An 18,645-nucleotide genomic window follows, 5' to 3' on the forward strand; every position below is an offset into this window, starting at 1 on the left:
CAAGGACAACGTCACCACATCATTATGGTGTTCTTTGCTTTCATACAGTGTCAGCAACAATCTTCTCACATTTTCTGAAACATGTCTGCCTTTTACAAATCCAGATTGGCCTACATCTATGATATCCATCAGCGCATTCTCAATCCTCAAAGCTAACGCCTTGGGGAAAATCTTGTTGTCCGTGTTCAATAAACTGATCGGCCTATAGCTGCCAGTTTTCACTGGTGATCGTCCCTCCTTCAGAAAAACGGAGATTGAAGCATGTCTTGTTGAACTTGGAAGGCACCCATTCCTCAAAGAGGCGCGCAGCATCTCTAGCATCAAAGCAAACACCTCTTCTGGGAAAATTTTGAAAAGTTCAGCTGGTAGCCCATCCGGGCCTGGACACTTCCCAGAATTCAGCGCATAAGCAGCCAACCTGAGATCCTCCACGTTCAAATCTCTTTCCATACACTCCAAGGATTCCAAACTCACTTTCTTCAGATGGCAGTCATCAATGAATTGACCAATTGTACGCTCAGATAAGTTGATCTCTGAAGAGTACAGGGTTTTATAATACGACAGAAATGCCGCATTAATCTCCACAGGATCAAAAGTCACCAACCCATCCTGTCTTTCCACTGCATTGACAGATCTGCCACTGTCCATAACCCTCAACCGATGTGCCAGAAGTCGATCACATTTTTCTCCTTTTTCATAGTAGTTGCTTTTGGTTCTAAAAAGCAACCACTCAGCCATCGAAGAATACAAATCTTCCAATCGTCTCCTTTTCTGCTTCAATATTTTAATAGTCTCATCTGAAAAGTTTTGCATATTATTTCTCTCAAGATCCTGAATGTCCACAATAAGCTTTTTCACTTCTGCATCTCTCATTTTTTTCTTTTTGCTGGACAAACCAATCAACAATCCTCGCATATATGATTTGAAGGCTTCCCACACAAACTCCACCCGGACTTCACCAGTCCAATTCACAGATATAAAGAATCTCGCTTCTTGAACAATTTTGTCCACAATTTCATCGTCGTCCAAGAGGGAGACATTCATCCGCCAGGTGTTAGACCTAGGAACCGGGAAGGTCAATCGCAAGTCTATGGAGATTGGAGCATGGTCCGAAACAAGTAGTGATCCGATGTTACCCCTTTGGAATGACAGAGGCCAGAGGTCATAAAGAGGTCAATTCTCGAATAAGCATTATGCCTTGCAGAGAAGAAAGTATATTGTCTCGTAGAAGGATTTTGCAATCTCCAAACATCTGTGAGGTTCCATTCATCAATTAGTCTCTTTAATGCTGTTCTTTTCAGAGCGTTGGCATTGTCCACACCCCCCACACTTTTATCAAGTCCAGGTTCTAAAACCACATTGAAGTCCCCTCCCAAAATCACATTAATCGCATTTACATTCTGCAATATTTGCGTTAAAGCTACAAAAAAACTACCATCACCCCCATTCGGAGCATATATATTGCAGAAACAATACTGAGCATCCTGAATATGTGCAGTGACACATACTATCCTTCCATCCCCATCCTTCACACACTTCACCCCAGTGATCTGGAGATTCTTCCTAAAAAGAATACACACACCCCTAGAACCAGTAGTGAACGATGAACCATAAACATCACCAACCCACTCCTTTTTCCACTTATCTATATCCGCATCTAACAAATGAGTCTCCTGAAGCATAGCGACATCCACCCCCATCTCCCCTAGTTTACTCAAAATCACCTTCCTCTTGACAGCACAATGTGCACCATTCACATTCCAAGATACCACTCTGAAATTCCTCTGATAAGTGTAAGACATTGCTAGATCCCGTTTCCCAATCCTTGCAATGAATTCACAAGACACAATACTACCTAAACCTATAGTCAAGTAAAGAAATAAAATAAATAAAAAAAACACACTCCTGGGCTTGAACCACCCAACCATCCAGAACATCCCTTCCAGCTACACGCTGAAAGGGACTACCCCCCTCCCTCCCTTAGGTCAGCCTATAGAAAGCCCATAAAGGGTGTCACAGACCACATTTGGTCAAATTCAAATGAAGTTGAAAATACAATTTGGTCTAAAGGAATTCCCACAACTCTCCAGCAAATGAAAGCACAAATAAGAGCATTCCTGAATAGATGCAACATCCCCTACTCAAAAACGCTAAATACCACACCATGTGTCAATCACATGCCTAGACAAAACCTGAATTCTCTTAATATAACCATCAACGAATCACACTAAACCACCTACCGTCACAACCATCAGTGTAAACATCACAAATCCCAACTACTGCGGGCATGCTGAGCAATTGAGCGTGAATCATCACTAGAAAGTGTGAGCAAGTGTACAGAGAGTTGCAAAATACCTGTGTCCCTTCACCCTACCAAATGAGATTAGAAGCCAGATACAGCATTAAACTTTTCCATGGCATTCACACACCAATCCATGACTATCCCGGTGGCCTTACCACTCACCTTGCCAAGCATAAAAATCAGAATCTCCGGTATTTCCTGGACACTACATTCCAAGTACATGTGACTTCCATGGCACAAAACTGCAACCCCCACCGTGTTAATCCAAATGTACTGTATAACTGGGCACTCCAGATATAACGTGTTGGCACATCACTCATTGCGCTTTGAGAATGCAATCAAACCCTCTCCAACGTAAGCATTACTGCAAAAAAAAACCTAATCGAAGATTCTGTCTGTGATTTGGTAAGTAGACAGAGGTGCACAGTCATGTCTTAACCATAGGCCTCGTCAGTGTTCACATCAGATGACAGCACTATTACATTCTCACAGCACGAAAGGAAACGTACCCATGCAAAGTAAAAGGTGTAGACTACAGTGGAACCCCAGGTACCCAATAGTGACAACTCTCACCTTCTTTATGCAGTGATGGTAATGGCATACAGTTGGCTTCGTTATTACAGTACTAGTACATGTCAAATATACCCCACTCAGCATGTCAGGGGTGTGCAACCAGGACAAGAACAACTGTTACATATGCAGGGGATTAGCATTGGGCAGCATACTCGCAAACGTGGCATTCCTTCATCTAATTCTGGCTATGGAAACACATTACAATGCGATCAACGTACCACAGCAGTCCGGGATAAAGCCGTGCAAAGAGCATTCCCCTCCCCTCAGCCACAACACATGCACCCCAGCCTCTACACCCACTGTGCCCCCCAAACACCTGAGCATGCAGCAAGGCGCATTGCCCGGAACACGCGTGCTGCGGCCCCAAAGGAGAACGCGCCACTACGCTTTACCTCAAATGTGTGTCAACAGTGGCCGGTCACCCGCATCCACCAATCCAACACACCACTGCCGGCAAGACTCCGAAGGGTGTCGCACGGCCGACATTTCCGGACAGCACGACACCTCCCGCACTCCGTCCAAACAAAAACAAGCACCATCACCTATAAAAAATCTATAGAGCCCGTACTGCCGTAGAGTAAAGCACCCATTATCCGAGCCCACATCAATCCTACGCTCGAGCGAAAAACCGTTACAGCATATTTGAAACATTAATAACGCTCTGATACCTAAACAAACCAATTCCCATCTAACAAATTCAGGAAAAAATGAATCAATAAAGAAAAGTAACCTTACATCTTCACAGCTTCATACATCATGCATCACATCAATCTGCAATACTATTATCCAAGTTTAAGCCCCCAGCCCTCAGCCACTTTTCAGCTTCAGCTGGATCCTCTGTGGTTTTGACACCTGATCCAAAAAATATCTTCAGTGTCGCTGGTTTCACCAGCAGAGTTTTAATCCCCTTTTCTTGTGCCAAAGCTTTTGCACATTTGAACGCCTTCCTCATTTCCACTATTTCCTTAGGGAAATCTGGATACATCGCCAATTGATCTCCATTTAGCAGAAGTTTTCCTTTTTCTCTCGCAGCCTTTAAAATCATTTCCTTTGCACTCACTCTGGACATCACCATGATGATCTGTCTTGGTTTTCCGGCCTGGACCAGTTTACCAGCTCTAAAGGAGTAATCCATGTCCATTTCTTTTAGGATGTTGTTACCCAAAGTTGCCTCCAGTACTCCTCTGACTCTGTGATCGAGGTTTTTGTCCAAAGCAGAGTCTTCACTCACACCCGGCAAGCGCAAGTTCAAGTTCCTTTGATCAGCCTCCAACATCAGGTTCCTCCTCTTCAAATCAGAAACTTCATATCTCAACTCCTTGTAGGCCCTATAACTCCCTGCAACCTCCGTGGCCAAGGTTGTATTTTCTGCTTCCACTTTGGTGACTCTATTCTCCAGGTGACCGACTTGAGAGGACAATTCACTGAGGGTAAACTTCATTTCCTTCACATCCTGGGCAATCTGGAGAAGCAGTGCATACATGTCACCATTCTCTGAACTCTCACCCATCTTCTCTCCTTGTTTAGCTTTTTTGGAGTTGGGGTTGTCAGGGATCTCAATCTTCTTCTTTGATATCAGCGCAGGATTCATTTTTCTCAATTTCCAGTATTATTATTATCCATAGGCTGGGAGGGAGCAGGAGCAGTTGGTTTAAGCTGCTGCCTTGTTCTCCAACATTCCAGAATCCCCTGAACTGCTTTTCTTGAGAGCTGTGGGCGTCATGTGGGTGTGAGGCTGCTGGTGATCAGAGGTCCAGTGGAGGGAAGATAGTCGGACAAGGGTTGCAAAATGATTAGTGGGGGTGGATTGTTGAATGGAAGGAGGGTAAGTTTGGTAGTGGGTGGGTGGAGATCGAGGTAGGCAGAAAGGTCAGATGAGCCGGACAGGTGCATCCAGATCGAGACAGACAACTTCCTTAAAGGTGGTCCTTGCAGGGGGGCCACTCAAGTATTGCTATTGGCCCAATCAGCAGAGTCGGAGGTGCGAGCTGGAACGCATCGTATTGATGCTTTGAGGATGGTAGGCAAAGGAGAGCAGGGGCTACCCAGTAAGAGTAGAAGTACCTGGAGTGCAAAATACAAGGAGCCGCAATGATGCTTGTGGGCAGGTCATTTTGGCTGCTGTTGTTCCTCTTCTGAGGGATGTTCCCTTGTTGGATGTGCGAGCAGGATGGCTCGTGGAAGCGGGGGCACAGACAGGCAAAGTCAGACATGATTTCACTGCCCATTTATTTTTTTATTGGGAAAATGGGTCTGATTTTAGGGAACACAATAAGATGGGCATAACCCCTTCTCTGGAACAACCTTCCAATGTGTCCCTTTGGCTAAATTCACTTTTGGTGCAGGAGGTTTAACATGCTGTTTATCACACAAAAACGGTTCACTACATCACAAGACATCAATTCATACTGATGCATAATCCAACTTGTTCCTGGCGAGTGCTCGATACTTGTGTTCAAGAAGCAGGGGTCATCACAAACTCTGCACCCTACAACGGCCACAACTTCCATGTTCAGGAAGACAGAAGTCTGGAAATCAACCAAGAGCCTCCAGTACTGCTCAAAGCACGTTACTGCAGGTCTCTGCTTTCCCTGCCCAGCTTTCTAGCAGAACTTGGTCGCCCTTTCTTCTGCTCCCTCGCCACTTCCTCCTGTGAAGCCCAGCAGAAGGAGGCTCCAGGTCGCAGTTTTGCATTCCTGCTCTATGCTGTTGGACTCTAATGTGAACAAACATACACCACCTGGGAAAAATGTATCTGTAAGCCCAGTAAAGACAGCATGGACCGCCAATGCTTAGCTTTTACTCATTCTGCAGTCAGCGGTGGTCAGGTGTGTGTATCTCGAAGTCTACAGCCAAAGTTGAAAAGCCCCCGATCTGCTGTCTGTGTTGATTTACTGTAGTAAGTCGTGGAACTCTACTCTTTGTCTGCAATCCCTGAAGGGCAGTTCTCAGTTTCTGGACAGTGATGATTGGTTTTAGTTAACCCTTACCTAGCCTGCCCAGCAGCAGCTGTCCCGCATCTTTGAGGTCATTGTACTCATGCAAAAGGGTGATGTGCTCCTCCAACTCATCCACACTGTAGCCCCTGCAAAAGAAAGAAAAGTTAGCTAGAGAGTTTTGTGCATCACCGGAACAGCATGTACGTCTGTTTACCTCACAGGGATTAGACGCCTGGCAGCTGTACCCACCCTCCAAGATGGGCTTTGCTGCTACAGCACTGCCACCAAGGCGGGGGTGGAGTGCTCCACTACACATCAGAGGGGCACAGCAGCACCACTGGGAAGCAATTAGAGAAAAGGGCCACATCTGTCAGGAATGAGTCAGAGGGTGCAGAACAGCTGGAAAGTAGAATCTGAGGGAGTCCGGATAACTCAGCTGGGCATCGGGCCCAGGAGCCACCATCTGCTTCGTGATGTAGGATCCGGAGGAAAGAAAGGCCCCAAGCTTCCCAGCCTAGGAAGACATATCTCCCCACCAAAAAAAAAAGAAAAGAGATCCCAGTACAGGCACAATTAGCGGGAGAGCAGGGATCCCAGGCTAGAATTAAGCGACGCAGGGACAACCCCAAGTCCCTCCCTTTCCATACTCAGGTGCTCTTAACGCTATGAGTCTCAGTGTAATAACGAACTGCACTACCCATCCAAGCCTTTGCGAATCACAAGGTCCCCACAGGGTCTCCACTTCAGAACTCATGCCTGAAGCACAACAAACTTGCCACCCTCTACGGTGTATAGTGCGTGGTACAAATGTCCTTTAACATTAACTTGTAGCCCCAATAACCAAATATACCACCAGTGTCAGTACTTTGTAATACAAGATATATTTGAACAAGATTCACTTTAAAGTACTTCAACACCTTCGTATAGGCAAGGCTCTCTTCCTGTGAGCAGAGAGGCAGCCTCTTGATCTTTCTTGTCTGCCTGTTACTAGAACAATAATTTAAGATTGCCTTTAGGACCCACTTCTCTCTTCCTCCAACTATCTTTGTAATATAGGTTGTTTCAACTTCAAATAATATTTATAAAGCAGCAGGGTTTCCCCTTCACCAACTTTGCCTTCACCTGTTAGCCAAATAACCCAGAAGTCTTTGTGCCACTCTTGGCTTCAGGTAATGTTTGCACATGTGTAACCTAGGCATGGTTGAACTTCCATTGGACTCCAGTGATTGTTAGATCATTTTCTGACTTTGGGAAAGGCTGCTTTAAATCTAAATAAGGGAATATTCTTGGCTTGGGCGATGCGTGTCCCCTTTCCAACTGCAGATACAATGTTAAACAATCCACTTCTTTTAGGAAAAACTGTTGTTTTAATAAAGAGGTAAAGTTCACTCTTCACTTAGAAAAGGAAATTAGGCACACGCGACCGCCTCTTCACACGTTTTACAAAGTTTAAGTGCTCAACAATGAGTTTGTTCTGCTTAATGGGAGACACGCAACCACTTCTTCATAAAGTTTAAGGGCTTAACAATGGTTTTTTGGTAGCATTTGATTTTACGCGAGTAAAAGATATTGCCAATCACACGCAAGTGCTACTTTTCATTGCTCCCTTGTTAGAAATGCAACAAAACTTCAGCTCACTTCTGCTTCTACGCGAGTGATGATTAGACTGGATATTGTTTCCAGCAATGCCTGTGCAAGCAATCAGAACGCCAGGTTTGACTCACAGGCTTCTGTGATCCTTGTTCTGCAGGTTACTGGACTTCCACAACTTCGGGCACAGCTTCTGGCTTCACAGCAACCCACACCCTTCCTTTCTGAAGGTGTCTCTGGTCTGGCCCCCCAATTAAGGAGCCCCTCTGGCTCCTGAGCACAGCGACTCACCCACAGCTCCTCACCACGTTCTCCGACACGTTTACTGCACAGAAACCACTGAAATTAGGCTCACATAGGGAAAGACAGCCTCTCTGCACCTCAGAGCTTGAGGGAACAGGACCCTCTCAGAACAAGCAGGTGAAATCTGCTGCATCCACACTCCGGCGTCCCTCTGGTTCTCCCACTTCTGCTTGGTTTGCCAGCATAGTATCTTCTTTCTACTTCTGCCACTACAGCACACACTAAAGCCAGAGTTCTAGCTCCTTTTAATTGATTGCACCTGAGGGGGCCTTTTATGCCTTGCAGGTTCCTTCAGGCGTGGGCCCAACTACTGCTTCAGCTGCCTCTACAGTCCTCTTCCTCGTCCCAGTACTCATGGTATTATGGGGACAGAACACAACGGCTTCCCACCAAAAAGCACACCTAAGTTCAGCAAACGGTGCTAACCAAACTGAACCGGCCAACAGCACATCACTGCTCCCTTCCACTTTTCCCGCTCAGTCCTAACTCACCCCCAAACCCATTTCCTTTTCAGATCCGCCAGATCGCCAGGGGAACCACTCCGGTCCTTTAACATCAACTTGTAGCCCCAACAACAACTTTTTTTAAAGTTACTTTTCGATTTGAAGAGTACATTTACTTCCCTGAAAGTCATTTAAGAATAAACCATTAGAATTTGTTGTTACAGGGGAAGACAAGTTACTTTAGCCGGTATTTCTCATTTTATTTACACTATACCTTTGGGAGTTAGGAGGGTGTTTATCCTGAAATACCTTAAAGAGTCTTTCTGTTGGTAAGGTTGCTCAGATTTTATGGTACTTGTGTCTAGAGCCACAGATCTTACATGTGGTTCAGGGACATTTTTATGACAATTTTATTTATTTTTTTACATTTGTAAAGCATCCAAACCTGAGGGCATCAGGGCGTTGTTAAGGAAACCAGTTACACACAGACATACGAGCAAGAGTGGAGAGTGCCGGGCAGGAGCTCACCACCCTTGCAAGGACATTTCACTGAAAGTATTCAAACATCAAGTCATTTAGGCAAAAAGCCATGTTCTCACAATAAGCCATTACCTGTTTTGGTAACCTTGAAAGGTTCTCCCTTTCACAGGACAAATACTTTGTCTCATCTGATGGGATCCCCTCACCATCCTGGGCCTCGTCTCCTACCCGGTGATCCTCCCGCAGTACACCACCCCCAAGGTCAGGAAGCGTCTGCCTTTCCCTGGCCACCTGGGAGGAGACTTTAGGCAGGGTTTCAGTGAGGGATCCGTAGGATTCTTCACAATTCCCACTAGCCCAGAGCTCAACCTAAAAGTCCCGGGTCCCCTTGAGATCTGGCAAAGCATGACCTAGGTGTGGCACCATGTACAAGTAAGGCCAGAGCCCCACAGGCCTGACAAGCGGAGCATCATTTTGACCAAGACAACAGCTAAGGAAAATATCAGCCAAGCCAAGAAACAAACGTGAGGACACTTGAAACCTCAAAATCATACTAACTGCAAGTAACATCCCTTCAATCGGCAGGAGGTGGAACTCAAGTGAAGTGAGAGAAAGAGCCACGGAGCAATCTGACACCGGCACATAGCAGCTGGGAAGCAGCCAGAGGCCTGTGAATGTGGCACCTGAACGGGTCATGAAAGCTATGAAGCAGTCAAGAGGTGTCTGCATTTCTGGATAGAGAGAAATGTCTACAGTCTGGAAGAGCTCTTAAGAGTTATAATGCAGCTTGGAGAACATCAGACAGCAGGCCTCCACTGTAGGAAAGGAGTCATTGAGTGGGATAGCACCCAGGAAGCAGCCAGAAAGAGGGGCATTGTAGAAAAAAGCAGTAAAAGAAACATCACAGCTGAGACAGACTCCCAGGGTGGCCACAGCTGGTGAGAGTGTACAGGGGAGTGGTACAGCAGGTTGGAAACAGTCCAAGGTGCACGGCAACCTGGAAGAAGTCTCTGGGAGGACCATTGCTGCCAGGAAAGTCACTGGGAGGTGCTTCATAGCCTGGAAGCACAGCCCACAGAAGCATCACAGCTACAAAGCAGTCTCTGGGAGGTTCTTGCGACCTGGCAACACAGCCCATAGAAGCATCACAGCTCCCGAAGCAGTCTCTGGGAGGTGCGCCATACCCTGGAAGCACAGCCCATAGAAGCATTAAGCCCTAAAGCAGTCTCTGGGAGGAACTCACAACATGGTGGCAATCTCAAGAGGACCATTGCTGCCTAGAAGTCTTAGATGTGGGCTCCAACAGGTGCGGACAAATGTTCCTGTGGCTCACATGGTAACATCAGGCCTTTCTAATGAAAAGCTGAGCACATACTCTGCCATTAGCTGCTGTGTCTCAATTCCCAGAGCAGAGTCTCTGTGCCTCAAGTCGTCAATCTCACGCTGAAGGGCTTCCTCAGTGCCGACTGCCGGGTTAGAGGAGTTTGGCGACTGGATCTGCGAGAGAGAGAGAAAGATTTAGGGAAGAGAATAGGTGGTCTACAATCCCATGTACTGAGTACAAGGGAAGGCTGGCTAACGAAGAGTTGACCAAAGATGGCACAAAGGACTGCCAGCATCTGGACTGCTGGCTGTCAACACGGGGGAGGGTCTCCCTCTCTGGATTTCAAATGACCTCCGAGATAATAAATGGCACATTTGTGAGGCAGATGCCAGTTTATTATCATGAGGTGGAAAACATCCTCACCACACTGGTACACAAACACATTTGTATGATGTGCCTCCATTCCTTATGTGATATGATATTGTATTTCTATTGCGCTCATACACAAGTGTTTCAGAGCACGACAATGCAAGGGAGGGGAACAAGGTAGAGCAAAACAACGATATTACTAGGCCCAGTGACATTGAGAACGCGCAAGTGCATGGGAGAGGAAAAAGGGGAAAAGTGCATGAACGGGGTAGAAGTGGAAAGTGCAGAGCAAAGGAAAAACAGATAAACAATAAATTAATTAATAAAAGCAAGCAACAAACAGTGGAAGTGCAGCCAACAGGTGGCAAGTGCTGGTTTAAGGCAGCAAACAGGGTGAGTCTGGTAAATGCAGAAAGAAAAGAGGGAGCAGGGGGGCTGTATGGTTACAGATACAGACCCCAATGCAAGGGATTGCCAGGAGGCAGTGCGAGTGGGTGGCAGGGTCAGCAGGTACCTGGACCCAGAAATCAGAAGGTAGGCCAGGTGCATGGTGCCAAAAGAGCAGATCAGCAGGGGAGAAAAGGGGCGAAGGCAGAAGCAAAGAGGAAGGTCTTGAGGTGCTTCCGGAACCACAGATGGTTTCCTCATGTTTCAGGGTGGCAGGGAGGCTGTTCCAGAGGGAGGCCTTAGTCGAAGATAAGGATCTACCCCAGCTCGTTTCTTTGAAAAACAACTGACCCTGAGGGAGGTAGAGGAGCAAAGAGCTTGAGAGGGAAGGTATTTACAAAGGGACAGCTGAAGGTATATTGGACTCAGGCCCAAGAAAGGCTTGTGGACAATGCAAAGGATTTAGAATTTAATCTAATCCTTGCAGCCCCTGGGAGCCAGTGGAGAGATTTCAGGGCTGGAGAGAAATTATCCTAGGACTTGAGGCCAAGGACAAGTCTTGCAGTCCTGTTCTGGATAAGTTGCAAAGGGTGGAGTGTAGAAGCAGGTAGATTTAGAAAGTGGCTGTTACAATAGTCCAACCTAGAAAGAACCAGGGCTCGAGAGACAGTGAGCCTCTGGGGGAAGGAGAGGAAAGGCAGACTACCTCTGAGGAGGTGCAGTAGGAAGTTTGACTTTTTGGAGACATAAGAGATATGGGCAGAGAAGGAAAGCATCGAGTCAAAGATGACCCAGTGGTTCTTAACCTCGCAGGTAGGTGTTGGAGGAGGGCCAAGGGAGGCCGGCCAAAGAGTTAGAGGAAAGGAGGGTGAGGGTTTGTCAATGAGGAGGATCTCTGTCTTGCTGGCGTTCAGGCAGAGGTCGTTGGCGGCACACCAATCCTGAATGGCAGATAGGCAATCAGAGATGAGAGAAGGAAAGGAGGTGGCCAAGAGAAACCTGAAAATATTTTAAGTGTCATCAGCATAGCACTGAAAATGGGAGCAGAAAATGGCAATGCCATGAGCAAGAGTTGCCAGGTATTGGTTGAAAAGTCAGGGTAAGACGTTGGACCCCTGGGGAACACCACAGGTAGATAGATGAAAGGAAGCACCCAAGTTGGACCCCGGAGGGTCGATCAGAGAGGAAAGAGGTCAGCCAGGCCAGAGCCTGATCAGTGATACCCAGGTTGTCACAAAGGCAGTTGAGCAGGATGGTATGGTATGGTTGAACGTCAGCGATACCCAGGTCGTCAGAGGCGTTTGAGCAGGATGGTATGGTTGACCGTGTTGCAGGCAGATGAGAGATCAAGTAGGATAAGGACAGAGGGGATGTTAGAGTCAAGGTTGGAGAGCAGACCTTCACGGATGTTCAGGAGAGCAGTTTCTGTGCTTCTGGCAGTTCTAAAGCCAGATTGATGTTCATGGAGACAACCAACCGAATCAGAGGTAAGGTTAAGCTGCGAGATGGCAAGCTTTTCAAGGAGTTTGCCCAGAAAGGGAGTGATGGAGATTGGGTGATAGTTAGCCAGGCAAGAAGGGTCAGCTGTGGGTTTTTTGAGACGAGGTTGCACAAGAGAGTGCTTCGGGGGGAGGGAAGGCTCCTGAAGCAAAGGAGAGGTTACAGAAGAGAGGGTGCCAATATGGTCCTTGATGGTTTTGGAAGAGCAAGGAAAAAACCTGTTGTGACAAGGCTTTCATAGATCACACTTGTCTAGAGATCTTGTCAGGGGAGAAAAGAGGAAAAGAAGAGAAGGAAGGCGGGGGGGGGTGGCTGTAGGAGCACCAGAGTTCACAGAAGGAGGGGGGGGAACGGCGAGGGGATGAGAGGGTGGATAGGATATCCTGAGTTTTAGAGATGAAGTGGGATGCAAGGGCCGTGCAAAGGGCCTGCGAAGCGACAGGAGAGGTAGATACTACAGTAGGGTTGACCAGCTCCTTGCAGATTTTAAAGAGTTTGGCCGAGTTGTTAGATGCTGCAGAGACATGGGGTTGGAGTCGGTATTGCCTTTGGAGCAGGAGACAAGCCAGTTTTTCAGAGGATGAACAAGAGGCCCTCCATTTCCTCTCAGCCCCCCCCACACTTACGTTTAAGAAAAGCTAGGACAGAGGCATACCAGGAATTGCATTTGGCTTTGGACATCAAATGGATCCTCATGACAGGGGCAAGAGCATCTGAGATAGAGGCATTGAGCATAGACAGGGCTGTGTCAGGATGCGAGTCAGCCAGCAGTGGAGGGGGGGGGGGGAGAAGGTGGCAGCGAAGGCTTCATTTGACATGCGCTTTGTGGGACGGATGTCTGAGAAGGTAGGTGGCAGTGTTGAGGTAGGCTTGGCCTTGGGGGAAGGGAGGGAGAGATGAGAGAAGTGGAAGGAGTGATCACTTCAGGAGAGAGGAGTTGTCAGAGGGATGGAGAGGGGGAGCGCAGAGGAGGTCAAGACATCAAGTGCGTGCCCTGCAGAGTGAGTTGGGCCAGAGGGGAGGATAGAAAAGGAAAGGGAATCGCAGAGGTCACGAAGAGTACAGACGAGGAACAGGGAGAATCAAGATGGATAATGAGGTCACCAGGAAGGAGGAGTTTGTGGCTGAAGCCAGGAGGGAGGAGGATACGTCCGCCCACTCAGAGAGAAATGAGGTGATCTGACCAGGGGGCCGGTAGAGAGTAGCAACGTTAAGAGAGTGGCTAGTTGAGAGAAATAGCCTGCAGACAAGGCATTCGAAAGAGGAGTAGGCCTGCGTGGAAATGATAGAGGCAGGAATCCACTCAGGAAAGATCAGGGCTATGCCCCCTCCAGGCCAAGTGGATCTGGGTGCGGAGAGGATCCTGTAGCCATCAAGGAGGAGAGTGTCAAACTTGTGACAGAGCTGGCTGTGAACCATGTATTGGTAAGATAGAGGACATCAAGGTCAAGTTCTTTCAGGAGGTGGGTGGCAGATGTCAGAGGAGTGTTTGACAGCAGAATGAGAGTGGCAAGATGAAGAAGGTTGTCAGCCTTAAAGGCCTTCCGGGGAGGGGTACAAATCAGAGGTACGTCCTGCGAAGGTGAGGAAGGAGCCTTAGGGGGGGCAGAAAAGGAGGGAAGAGAGGGCAAGGTAGCCAGAGGGAGGGGACAGCAGGAGATGACAGGAAGTTGATGAGGTGAGGGAACCGCCCACCAAGAGGAGGCGATTGGCCCGAGGGCCTTGGACCATGCCAGTGCCATTTAGGTAGAAATTAATGATGACCTTAGAGGAGCCAAAGTGGGCCATAAGGGCTTCCCAGCAGGTGCCACCATTAATGGGAGAGGAGGAGAGGGCACAGAGATCATACGAAGAGCCCATAGATCTGGGGAAGGAACGACAAAGGATGTCGGTGAGGGTCTGTCTGGAGGAAGCGCTGGAGTATTAGCGATGGGGAGACCTGGGTTGGTGGCCAAGATATGCTTTTTAAACTTCTTCCTTCCAGACTTAGTGAGAAGGGAAGGATAGTTGATAGAGAAGCAGTTGGAGTAGATAGGAGAAACAAAGCGCCATGGGTGAGAAGAAAGAGGGGCAGTGGCAAAAGTAGACAAGTACAGCGGTATGGAGCAGTCATTGGCTAACAGGTTACAGAGAAGTAATTCAAGTGAACCAAAGGGCAAAGCAAGTCTGCACAAGAACACAGCTAGTTTTAGCCTAAGCAAAAATGTAAAGGTACAACAAAGTTTAACTTTCAAAATTAAATGCAAAAGCACAGCTAGGTACATATGTTTAATGTCTACTAGACACATGTTAATTCTCATTTGCACACCTTTCTAAACACAGAGTTCATATCAGATGGGTTTGTTTGCACAGCACCAGTTGTTCTGCAGTCATAGATAGCCCCTGGTAGCTGCTGGTATCAAGCTCACCAGGCTCTTCTAGATTACTCGGATCCCTTTAGTGGTAGGGTTTCTGCAGCAAGCACAGCTTTCCCTGCTGCGTAAGCAGAGGAGAAAGCAGTGCTGTGATATCATGGACACCGGCTTTCACGCCAGACTCCTGCCCCTTCCACATCATCACCTTTCTTTACTATGACCACTTCTAAAAGTTACATCAAGCGCTGTACCCAACTCACAAATTAAATTCCAAGCAGTTCAGGACTGTTGCACACAACTGTGCCAAAAAGCGGTGAGAAAGCTGAAGTGCTGACTGCCACCCACACCCACTAAGCATTGTGTGCTTTGCACTTTCTACGATGAACATTACCAATTTAAGAAACATGGCCTTTATTCCCACACAGGGCACATCTCTGCGTGCACACCTAATATGTTACACACGCCGACACCATACATGCGAGGAGGGATCAGGGTGGGACTGCTGTGTTCTTGTTCGGAGGCTGTGAATAACTAGGAAATGTTTCTTGAAGCATTTGCTAAAGATGGGAAGAACGGGTATAGAGGTGATGCAAGTAAAACACAAGACTGCAGGGGAACACTGTGCACAGTGCAGACTGCAAAACACATTTGTAACGTTTGTAGATATGAAGTGGAGAGCAGTCAAACATACCGGAGATTTGAAACTAGAGTTGCATTTCTTCTGCATGTCAACAGATTTCCTGGAGGGAAAGAAAACAGAGTTAAGGAATGGAATTCATGCCCATCATTCACATGCAGATGCGGGAAGTCATCAGGGAAGATGGACAGAGGGGAAAACTCAAAAGGTCATTGGTGAAGGTAGGCAGAGGATAAAACGTCATTATGCAAGGTGGACCGAAGGGACCAGTAAAGTCATTGTGAAAGTCTGCAGAGGGTAACACAAATGTCAACAAGAGGGTGGACAGAGGGGAACACTATGGCCCTCTTGCACAGCAGACAGAGGTGAATACTAGAGTCACTGCTCAAGGTAGACGGGGCAATGCCACAGTCATGAAAGTGGGCAAAGGAAACATAAAGGCCATTAGTCAAGGTGCAAACAGGTAACCACTGTGGTCCTCATGTAAGGGGGACGAAGAGGATAGTTCTCATGGAAGGTGGGCAGAAATGAATGCCAAGGTTAATGTGAAGGTGGAAGCCTTTCAGTTATTTATTGGCACAAAGCAAATCGACTGAAGCACTGCAACACTGAAGAGGTCAAAACAAAAACTGCATCTATGCCCCAGGAAAGCGCTCAAGTCCTTGTTAGCCTGTGAATGTGTGTCTGCATCTGGAGGCAGCCAGCACCCCTTTATATAGTTGGCAGTACTAGTTGGCTGTATGTTTGCTGAAGACCCGATACAGATGACGGCCTCTCTCACCTTGGGCGATCTAAGTCCATGTCCATGCTGTTTGTTTGTTTGCTAATGCGCACCAAACCCTTAGGTAGCTGGGCGCAGCAGGTACAAGAATATTTGAGCATAGTTACAACATGAGTACAGGCATAAGGTAATTACAATACATGTGGTACGAAAACATAATAAGGTAGGTGGTACAGGCATAGTGCAGATGGTATGGCATTAGAAGCCCGGAACGTCAGTAGTCACAATAATGCCGCATCACCTTATCTCTCTGCTGGACTTACTAGGAAAACTTCCTCATATAACACTAGATCATCTAACCATCTCCTTCTTGATATTCCTAGATTCAGACTTGCCAAAGCGGGTAGTGGCAGTTTCCCTGTCAAAGCGGCCCTCTCCTGGAACTCCCTCCCGACAGCCTTCAGAGTGGAACAGACATATGCCAGTTTCAGATGTAACACAGTGAATTGGCTCCGTTCCAAGGACATCTAGGCATCACCCTACACCCTGAAATTTTGTTAATTCACAATCCTTTTTCCTTATGTATGTGACTACTGACATTCCGGGCTACTAATGCCATACCATCTGCACTATGCCTGTACCACCTACCTTATGTTTTCATACCACATGTATTGTAATTACTTTATGTCTGTATACATACATCATGTTGTAAACTAGTCTCAAATATTCATGTACCTGCTGCGCCCGGCTACCTGAGGGTTTGGTGCGTATTACCAAATAAACAAACATTCAAATAAATTAGACACTTTGTCCCTAGTCTGTGTCACGTTTGTAAAGTATTGACAGTATGGTGAATGGATGGCATATATGTATATATCTGTTATGGCAAATATAACAGACTTGTGTAGACACAGTCTCAAAGCTAGTGCTTAGGAAGAGTGTCTAGTGCCCCCATCTCTCTTTCAAATTACTTGAATTCTTTCCCTGCCCCAGTATCTCCCCCACTCCCTGTACTCACCCCCTGGGCCCTTTCTAAAACCAAACCCCAGACACACTTTGCTGTCCCTGGGCTTCATTTTTTTTCCAGTCCTCTGTGTGAGATGGTAAGATTTTCCACGCATTTCTCTGCAATTTGATTTTGAGCTTGTGTGGAGGAATGAATGGATATATATATATATATATATATATATATATATATATATATATATATGTCCCCAGGGCTTTAAGTGGGGTAAGAAATCGAGGGGGGGCTCTCATTTGGGGGCGTGGCTTGTGGGAGAGGCATGGCCTAAAAAGTACGCAAATCGTAGGGTATACACACAAATATATATAAATGTTATATATTTGTGTGCGTACCTTACTATGGTGTGTGTACTATGCAAGCCATCTTTTATAAACCTCGAAATATGTCGAGGAATCCCCAGGTTCGCCGAGGGTTAAAGATGCCTCTGCGACCTGGGGAAACAAAGGGACAGTAACCGCCTCTGGTGACCTCGCGCGCGAGGGGTCACCAGACGCAGTTACTATGACTGACAGAAGTGGCAGCCAGTCACAGCGTCGCTGTGGTTGGCTGCCACTTTTGTCAGATCGCCTGACTTCATGGCAGGCGCATGAATGCATCCCGCCAATGTTGCGGGCGGTGGGACAGGGCCCCGGCTCAGCCCCACTTTTTGGAGACTGCCAGGGCCCGGCCCCGGCCCACTTTAAGCACTGTATGTCCCTCATGCCACGGTATGCGTCTATGCCACTGACAGCAGGGCAGCATCTGTTCTGTGCAGGGGCTGCATTCCAGAGCCTGGACTGGGCCGCAAAGGAGCTTGGGAGGGGGCCAGGCTGCAGGGGCCGGGCCGCATGTGCTCACCTGCCGCCGCCGTCACGGCTGCTGCCCGGAAGCTGGAAAGGCGCTTCCGCTACAGGCAGGAGGCCTCTAATGCTTTCATTACCAATCGAAACACACGTTTAAAGACCCTATGAGACGCGATAGCATTATGCTTGTTTAGAAGTTTGCCGACAGTTTCTGAAATGCCTTTAATGCGTCATGCCACGTGGCACGTATTTCTGGAAAGGCGTTCAGTCGTCGTGACGTTTCCACGCAGGACGTCTGCGTGCTCAGGAGGAGAATCATGGCGGGAAGGCTCCATGCCAGGCACGTGTTTATGAGGCGCTTAGAGCTCCCGGAAGGGGTTCCAAGCGCCAGGTATATGCACGTGTCGGTGGGTTTCTTCTTCCTTCTGTTCTCACTTTGGCTGCAGCAGTAGCGGGTCTTTGAGCGTGTTATTGGCTGGTATTATCCCCATTTCTGCCCCCTCCCCAAAACGAAGGGGGGAGGGGTTCATACAGTTCCCTTGCCAGGATTCCTGCAACTTTACCGCCTGTACTAGGAGAGGGCTCTGATTTGAGCATTGCAGGGAGATGTGCCTAACTTTACCGCCCAGTGCTGCCAGCAGTGCATTGCGCTGTACCCAGGGCAGAAGCCAGCATTGCAAAGGGGAGAGGGGCACGAAAAAAATCCTGCTACTTCTCCCCCCCAAATCCCCAAATGCAGTGCCCGCAATTCCATGGGGTCTCATTTGTGTCCACAAACCGGCTGCCCTAATCTAACTTTTTGGCAACATTAGTATCGTTAACATATAACTCTGTCCATGCACTCTCGGGCAAAATACATGCAGACCTCCTAATTTGCATACAGATTGCACCAACAGAAGTAACTTCACAGAAGAGGA

General features: G+C 47.6%; 1 protein-coding gene across 1 annotated transcript in view; it reads right to left on the bottom strand.

Moving 5' to 3' along the window:
• The window catches only part of SWI5 (SWI5 homologous recombination repair protein), a 31,566-nt gene extending 13,676 nt beyond the window's left edge, over positions 1-17,890 (bottom strand). The window contains exons 1-4 of the mRNA XM_069609144.1: positions 17,784-17,890; positions 15,256-15,304; positions 10,006-10,127; positions 5,866-5,960 (exon numbers count right to left, since the gene is read on the bottom strand). Of these exons, the coding sequence (XP_069465245.1) occupies positions 5,866-5,960; positions 10,006-10,127; positions 15,256-15,291 (253 nt within the window). The 5' untranslated portion in view covers positions 15,292-15,304; positions 17,784-17,890. The remainder of the gene's footprint in view (positions 1-5,865; positions 5,961-10,005; positions 10,128-15,255; positions 15,305-17,783) is intronic.
• Positions 17,891-18,645: the final 755 nt, after the last annotated feature.

This window comes from Ambystoma mexicanum, chromosome 8, assembly GCF_040938575.1.
Source record: "Ambystoma mexicanum isolate Mex_15411 chromosome 8, UKY_AmexF1_1, whole genome shotgun sequence".
NCBI classification, from domain to species: Eukaryota; Metazoa; Chordata; class Amphibia; order Caudata; family Ambystomatidae; genus Ambystoma; species Ambystoma mexicanum.